The 8,484-nt window shown below is 35.7% G+C and overlaps 1 protein-coding gene across 2 annotated transcripts; it reads left to right on the top strand.

Moving 5' to 3' along the window:
- Nucleotides 1-1,779: 1,779 nt before the first annotated feature.
- LOC142233715 (uncharacterized) lies at nt 1,780-4,456 on the top strand. 2 transcript variants are annotated; one of them, XM_075304720.1, is made up of 4 exons: nt 1,780-1,929; nt 1,994-2,086; nt 2,194-2,691; nt 4,205-4,456. In XM_075304720.1, the coding sequence occupies exons 2-4, from the start codon at nt 2,065-2,067 to the stop codon at nt 4,405-4,407; spliced, it is 723 nt and encodes a 240-aa protein (XP_075160835.1). In that variant the 5' UTR covers nt 1,780-1,929; nt 1,994-2,064; the 3' UTR covers nt 4,408-4,456. The 2 variants fall into 2 exon arrangements, with proteins under 2 accessions (XP_075160835.1, XP_075160834.1); XM_075304719.1 differs by having other exon boundaries at nt 1,784-2,086.
- Nucleotides 4,457-8,484: the final 4,028 nt, after the last annotated feature.

An 8,484-nucleotide genomic window follows, 5' to 3' on the forward strand; every position in this document is an offset into this window, starting at 1 on the left:
TTCTCTTGGTTTTTTAGGTAATATATTTAAACGCTGCGCATTTGCTATAGGCCACAGGATTTAATTTCCTCATTAGTACCCTCACCCTGGCTGCATCATCTAGCGATTCACTTACCACCAAAAATTTGTCTTCATATCTGGAATACCAATTTTGAAATGTTAGACCTTCTGTTTCATCGTAGCGAAATTCCAATAAGCTGTTGGCCAATTTTTCCATGCGTTGGCCATTGTTGAGATACGTTCCCTTGGTTAAAATTTCCAAGAGTTTACTCTGCAGCTCCAATTTTATCTGCCATATTCTCGTCGCCAATTTGTTGAAGTCTTTGTGGAAATTAGAATACACAATTGATTCTTTTATACAAACACACAAAAATAAGTTTTATTGAAAAAGAAAAAATGAAGAATAATAATGAAAATTTTAACAATGTCAAAATAAGGAAAACTGATATACCTATATTTGAATGATATGTTTATAATTAAATGCTTTAGTTCGCACAGTGAATATTTAACAAGTAACTAAAGGGTGATTCTTTTGAGGTTAGGATTTTCATGCATTAGTATTTGACAGATCACGTGGGATTTCAGACATGGTGTCAAAGAGAAAGATGCTCAGTATGCTTTGACATTTCATCATGAATAGACTTACTAACGAGCCACAACGTCGAATTTTCAGTGAATGGGCCCTAGAAAAGTTGGCAGAAAATCCGCTTTTTTATCGACAAATTTTGTTCAGCGATGAGGCTCATTTCTGGTTGAATGGTTACGTAAATAAGCAAAATTGCCGCATTTGGAGTGAAGAGCAACCAGAAGCCGTTCAAGAACTGCCCATGCATCCCGAAAAATGCACTGTTTGGTGTGGTTTGTACGCTGGTGGAATCATTGGACCGTATTTTTTCAAAGATGCTGTTGGACGCAACGTTACGGTGAATGGCGATCGCTATCGTTCGATGCTAACAAACTTTTTGTTGCCAAAAATGGAAGAACTGAACTTGGTTGACATGTGGTTTCAACAAGATGGCGCTACATGCCACACAGCTCGCGATTCTATGGCCATTTTGAGGGAAAACTTCGGAGAACAATTCATCTCAAGAAATGGACTGGTAAGTTGGCCACCAAGATCATGCGATTTGACGCCTTTAGACTATTTTTTGTGGGGCTACGTCAAGTCTAAAGTCTACAGAAATAAGCCAGCAACTATTCCAGCTTTGGAAGACAACATTTCCGAAGAAATTCGGGCTATTCCGGCCGAAATGCTCGAAAAAGTTGCCCAAAATTGGACTTTCCGAATGGACCACCTAAGACGCAGCCGCGGTCAACATTTAAATGAAATTATCCTCAAAAAGTAAATGTCATGGACCAATCTAACGTTTCAAATAAAGAACCGATGAGATTTTGCAAATTTTATGCGTTTTTTTTTTTTTAAAAAGTTATCAAGCTTTTAACAAATCACCCTTTACAACAGTTTATATGGCTATATCGAAACTTTGTCCATCTTCGAACCTATCCGTCTTCGAATACTTTGATTATTACACAACGATCTGAAACAAAGTTTCCATAGTGTAAATGAAAGTTAGGCGGGTATAAAAATAAATCTTTTTTGAATCATCATCTGCATTGCCAGCATCAGTCATTGAACGATTGCAATCATTTCAAACTCTGAATGTCTATAGAAAAAAGTGCCCCCCATTCGAGGTTATCGCACAACAAATTGAAAAATGTTTTATCAGCATCGAGTTGTTGTGGCTTCCAAACAAGCAATTGACGCGCACTAAAGAAAAACCATGGATTAAGATTTAGTTCGAGCATTGCAGTCCGTGGAATAAGTAATTTCTTGCTATTAGTCGTATTTTGAAGAAGAAAACAAAAACAGAAATTGAGATTGAACATTTCATTTTGAAACAAACCAAACAACATTGATTAAGCATCATGGTATTAACAAAAGAACAAAGCCAGAAAATTGTTATAGCTGCATTTATTGTTTCATTCTGCTTAGTTATCGGCTCAATATATCTGCATATTCAACAAAAACATCATTTGGGTCGACTGAATATCGGCGATAAACGCATGAAACCAACCGTGGGCGTTGGTATGTAGTCGAATTAGAGCTAAACCCCAAATGTGTATGAAGTCAACAGTAAAGGATTTTGTTTTTGTATTTCTATCAAAGTTAATGTGGTCATATTCATATTTTAGAGAAGATCCCCACGGATGACATTGAGACTAATGCGATATCTGTAAAAACAACACCACAGCCACAAGTGAATGCTATAGAAAAATCAAGACAAATTATAGAGAATATCGAAGCTGAGTATAGTTCGGAAATAAGCAATGAATCGAAAAATGAAGATTACTTCTACAAAGTTAATACAAATAGCAAAACAGTAAATTCCGATAACCTGGAATCTGGCGAATCTTACATCATGGATAATGACTATACTCCACAAAGTACTATAATGGATTTTGATTACTCAACGAGTAGTGGGGAAAGCCAAAAGGAAGAAGATCCCGATATTACTGAAGCGTGCTTACGTTGCCTTTGTAAGACAGTCAATAATTGCAACCCAACAAAATGCTCTGGTATAGATCCTTGTGGAATTTATATGATATCACAATTATATTGGATAGATGGTGGCCGTCATATCACCAGGGATACTACAAATGACTACGATGAAATAAATCAAGATTTTATCGGTAAGGGTAATTTTAATTTAATTTTACAAAACTGATGATATCCTACACCCAAAGAAAGACACCCTAGAAAAGTCTTCTGATACAGACAAATGGCTCCTGAAAAAAGCAAAGCACTTACAGTTGACTGAGATATTTGCCCTATTGAAATTAGGAGATATTAGTAAACAAAATGCTTGCTGGTGGCAAAAGCTAAAAACTTCCATACACTGAAAAAAGTATTTACGTGATTATTAAAGATTTCGCAACCTTAATTTTAGGATGCGAAATTTACAAAATATTAAGGAAAAATTTCTTTGCTTCAAATTTTTTTGTCATTAAATTTAGGACACAAATTTTGTAAATTTGCGTCCTTCCGTTAAAGTCGTATGTCTTTGAACTAGAGTAGTGAAAGAGGTGGTTACCGACGGAAACATCAAAAAATCCACAAAATGATTTTGAATGACCGTAAAATGAAGTTAATCGAGATAGCAGAGGCCTTAAAGATATCAAAGGAACGTGTTGGTCATATCATTCATCAATATTTGGATATGCGGAAGCTCTGTGCAAAATGGGTGCCGCGCGAGTTCACATTTGGCCAAAAACAACAACGTGTTGATGATTCTGAGCGGTGTTTGCAGCTGTTAACTCGTAATACACCCGAGTTTTTCAGTCGATATGTGACAATGGATGAAACATGGCGTGGAAAGACTCAAAAGTCCTCTTGCAAAGTAATGGCCTCTGTTTTTTGGGATGCGCATGGAATAATTTTTATCGATTATCTTGAGAAGGGAAAAGCCATCAACAGTGACTATTATATGGCGTTATTGGAGCGTTTGAAGGTCTAAATCGCGGCGAAACGGCCCCATATGAAGAAGAAAAAAGTGTTGTTCCACCAAGACAACACACCGTGCCACAAGTCATTGAGAACGATGGCAAAAATTAATGAATTGGGCTTCGAATTGCTTCCCCACCCACCGTATTCTCCAGACTTGGCCCCCAGCGACTTTTTCTTGTTCTCAGACCTCAAAAGGATGCTCGCAGGAAAAAAAATTGGCTGCAATGAAGAGGTGATCGCCGAAACTGATGCCTATTTTGAGGCAAAACCGAAGGAGTACTACCAAAATGGTATCAAAAAATTGGAAGGTCTATATAATCGTTGTATCGCTCTTGAAGGGAACTACGTTGAATAATAAAAACGAATTTTGACAAAAAAATGTGTTGTTCTTTGTTAGACTAGGGACTTATCAGCCAACTTGTTATTTGTTTAAGTCACAATTTTTTTTATTTAAGGAAAATTTTCTTTAATTCATCGAAAATTTTTTAACAAAGGAACCTAAGATTAAAAGATTCGACTCTTACATTTAATGGGAGAAATTTTTAAAACAAAATATTATGAATTTAGTTTTAATTAAAATTTCTTTATTTTAAATAATTCGATACTGAATATTTATGTAAATTTCGTGTTTAAATATTTAGTTTTGTTCAGTGTAATGTGAGAATAGTATTAACCGTTCCTTGCCTTTCTTCTTTTCAGATTATCTGCGATGTGTTAATAATGAAAAGTGTGCCACAGAAACCGTAAAAGGCTACATGAAGCGATACAAAAGGGATTGCAATGATGATGGCATAATTGATTGTCGAGATTACATTGCATTACATTTGATGGGGCCATCTGGATGTAGAACCAAGGAGTTACTTGCAATACAAAAAGTTAGAATGAATTCTTGTCTCCCATAGGAAAAATATACAATGGACACAATGATATTTGTTTGCCATTTGTGATATATCCGAGTTTTTTTTTCTTCCTGAAAATATCTACATCAACTTACTCAAATTCGTATAAAAAAAAAAAAAAAAAACAAGTATATACGGCCGTAAGTTCGGCCAGGCCGAAACTTATGTACCCTCCATCATGGATTGCGTAGAAACTTCTTCTAAACACTGCCATCCACAATCGAATTACTTAAGTTTCGGTAACGCTTGCCGATGGCAAGGTATCTTAAAACCTCCTAATACCATCTTCTAAATTGTATGTAAGTCCATACGTGGTATATATTAAATCACAAAAGATCGATCCAATACGTATATAATTCAGTTTGACAAAGTAGACATAAAATTTTGACAAAATTTTCTACAGAAATAAAACTTTCACAAAATTTTCTATAGAAATAAAATTTTCACAAAATTTTCTATAGAAATAAAAATTTTGACAAAATTTTCTATAGAAAGAAAATTTTTACAAAAATTTCTACAGAAATAAAATTTTAACAAAATTTTCTATAGAAATAAACTTTTGACAAAATTTTCTATAGAAATAAAATCTTGGTAGATTATTTTTGGCTCGAGTGGCAACCATGATTATGAACCGAATAAAATTTGAACAAAATTTTCTATAGAAATAAAATTTTGACAAAATTTTCTATAGAAATAAAATTTTGACAAAATTTTCTATAGAAAGAAAATTTTGACAATGATGAAAATTTTATTATGAACGGTATAAGATTTTAACAAAATTTTCTATAGAAATAAAATTTTGACAAAATTTTCTATAGAAATAAAATTTTGGTAGATTATTTTTGGCTCTAGTGGCAACCATGATTATGAAAAGATATGGACCAATTTTTGTGTGATTGGACCAATTTTGGTATGGTTCTTAGCGACCATATACTAACACCACGTTCCAAATTTGAACCGGATCGAATGAAGTTTGCTCCTCCAAGAGGCTCCGGAGGTCAAATCTGGAGAATGTTTTATATGGGGGCTATATATAATTATGGACCGATATGGACCAATTCTGGCACGGTTGTTAAAGATCATATACTAACACCATAATCCAAATTACAACCGGCTTGGATGAAATTTGCTTCTCTTGGAGACTTCGCAAGCCAAATCTGGGGATCGGTTTATATGGGGGCTATATATAATTATGAACCGATGTGGAGCAATTTTTGCATGGTTGTTAGAGACTATATACCAATATCATGTACCAAATTTAAGGCGGATCGGATGAAATTTGCTTCTTTTTGAGGCTCCGCAACCCAAATCTGGGGATCGGTTTATATGGGCGCTATATATAATTATGGACCGATGTGGACCAATTTTTGCACGGTTGTTAGAGACCATATACCAATACCATGTTCCAAATTACAACCGGATTGGATGAAATTTGCTTCTCTTGGAGACTTCGCAAACCAAATCTGGGGATCGGTTTATATGGGGGCTATATATAATTATGAACCGATGTGGAGCAATTTTTGCATGGTTGTTAGAGACTATATACCAATATCATGTACCAAATTTCAGCCGGATCGGATGAAATTTGCTTCTCTTTGAGGCTCCACAAACCAAATCTGGGGATCGGTTTATATGGGGGCTATATATAATTAAGGACCGATATGGACTAATTTTTGCATGGTTGTTAGATACCATATACCAACATCATGTACCAAATTTCAGCCGTATCGGATAAAATTTTCTTTCCTTTGAGGCTCCGCAAGCCAATTCTGGGGATCGGTTTATATGGGGCTATATATAATTGTGGACCGATGTGGACCAATTTTTGCATGGTTGGTAGAGATCATATACCAACACCATGTACCAAATTTCAGCCGGATCGGATGAAATTTGATTTTCTTTTAGGCTCCGCAAGCTAAATCTGGGGATCGGTTTATATGGGGGCTATATATAATTCTGGACCGATGTGGACCAATTTTTGCGTGATTGTTAGAGACCATATACCAACACCATGTACCAAATTTCAGCCGGATCGGATGAAATATGCTTCTGTTAGAGGCTCCACAAGCCAAATCTGAGGGTCCCTTTATATGGGGGCCATACGTAGAAGTGCACCGATATGGCCCATTTTCAATACCATCCGACCTACATCGATAACAACTACTTGTGCCAAGTTTCAAGTCGATAGCTTGTTTCGTTCGGAAGTTAGCGTGATTTCAACAGACGGACGGACGGACGGACATGCTTAGATTGACTCAGAATTTCACCACGACCCAGAATATATATACTTTATGGGGTCTTAGAGCAATATTTCGATGTGTTACAAACGGAATGACAAAGTTAATATACCCCCATCCTATGATGGAGGGTATAAAAAAAACAAAGATAAAATTATAATGCATGTCATTTTTCGAAAACGCAGAATCAAAACAACAATAACGCTGAATATATAACTTAATCACAAGGAAGAAATATTTATGAACATAAAAGGTATGATGATAATATATCGCGACCTTAGAATAACAAGGTCCTAAGTGAATAGAGTATAGTTCGTGGCAGATTGAGGTTCAGCATTTAAAATGCTATAATTTTTATACCCTCCACCATAGGATGGGGGTATATTAACTTTGTCATTCCGTTTGTAACACATCGAAATATTGCTCTAAGACCCCATAAAGTATATATATTCTGGGTCGTGGTGAAATTCTGAGTCGATCTGAGCATGTCCGTCCGTCCGTCCGTCCGTCCGTCCGTCTGTTGAAATCACGCTAACTTCCGAACTAAACAAGCTATCGACTTGAAACTTGGCACAAGTAGTTGTTATTTATGTAGGTCGGATGGTATTGAAAATGGGCCATATCGGTCCACTTTTACATATAGCCCCCATATAAACGGACCCCCAAATTTGGCTTGCGATTGTTCTAAGAGAAGCAAATTTCATCCGATCCGGCTGAAATTTGGTACATGGTGTTAGTATATGGTCTCTAACAACCATGCAAAAATTGGTCCATATCGGTCCATAATTACATATAGCCCCCATATAAACCGATCCCCCGATTTGGCTTGCGGAGCTACTAAGAAAACCAAATTTCATCCAATCCGCCTGAAATTTGGCACATGGTGCTGGTATATGTTCTCTAATGACCATGCAAAAATTGGTCCACATCGGCTCATAATTATATATAGCCCCCATATAAACCGATCCCCAGATATGACTTCCGTAGCCTCTTAGAGGAGCAAAAGTCATCCGATCCGATTGAAATTTGGTACGTGGTGTTAGTATATTGTCTCTAACAACCATGCCAAAATTGGTCCATATCGATCCATAACTATATATAGCCCCCATATAAGCCGATCCCCAGATTTGGCTTGCGGAGCTACTAAGAAAACCAAATTTCATCCAATCCGGCTGAAATTTGGCACATGGTGTTGGTATATGTTCTCTAATGACCATGCAAAAATTGGTCCACATCGGCCCATAATTATATATAGCCCCCATATAAACCGATCCTCAGATGTGACTTCCGTAGCCTCTTAGAGGAGCAAAATTCATCCGATCCGGTTGAAAGTTGGTACGTGGTGCTAGTATATGGTATCCAACAATCACGCAGGAATTGGTCCATATCGGTCCATAATTATATATAGCCCCCATATAAATCGATCCCCAGATTTGGCTTGCGGAGCCTCTAAGAGAAGCAAATTTAATCCGATCTGGTTGAAATTTGGTACGTGGTGTCAGCACATGATAACGGTTCATAATCATGGTTGCCACTCGAGCCAAAAATAAACTACCAAAATTTTATTTCTATAGAAAATTTTGTTAAAATTTTATTTCTATAGAAAATTTTTGTTAAAATTTTATTTCTATAGAAAATCTTGTCAAAATTTTATTTCTATAGAAAATTTAGTCAAAATTTTATTTCTATAGAAAATTTTGTCAAAATTTTATTTCTATAGAAAATTGTTTCCAAATTTTATTTCTATAGATTTTTTTTCTCCAAATTTTACTTCTATAGAAAATGTTGTCAAAATTTTATTTCTATAGAAAATTTAGTCAAAATTTTATTTCTATAGAAAATT

Source organism: Haematobia irritans, chromosome 4, assembly GCF_050003625.1.
Source record: "Haematobia irritans isolate KBUSLIRL chromosome 4, ASM5000362v1, whole genome shotgun sequence".
In the NCBI taxonomy this organism is placed as follows: domain Eukaryota; kingdom Metazoa; phylum Arthropoda; class Insecta; order Diptera; family Muscidae; genus Haematobia; species Haematobia irritans.

Coding starts and splice junctions, on each gene's coding strand:
- LOC142233715 (XM_075304719.1), top strand. CDS start 1,927: ATGGTATTAACAAAAGAACAAAGCCAGAAAATTGTTATAGCTGCATTT. Junction 2,087..2,193: donor GAAACCAACCGTGGGCGTTG/GTATGTAGTCGA, acceptor TTCATATTTTAG/AGAAGATCCCCACGGATGAC. Junction 2,692..4,204: donor AATAAATCAAGATTTTATCG/GTAAGGGTAATT, acceptor TCTTCTTTTCAG/ATTATCTGCGATGTGTTAAT.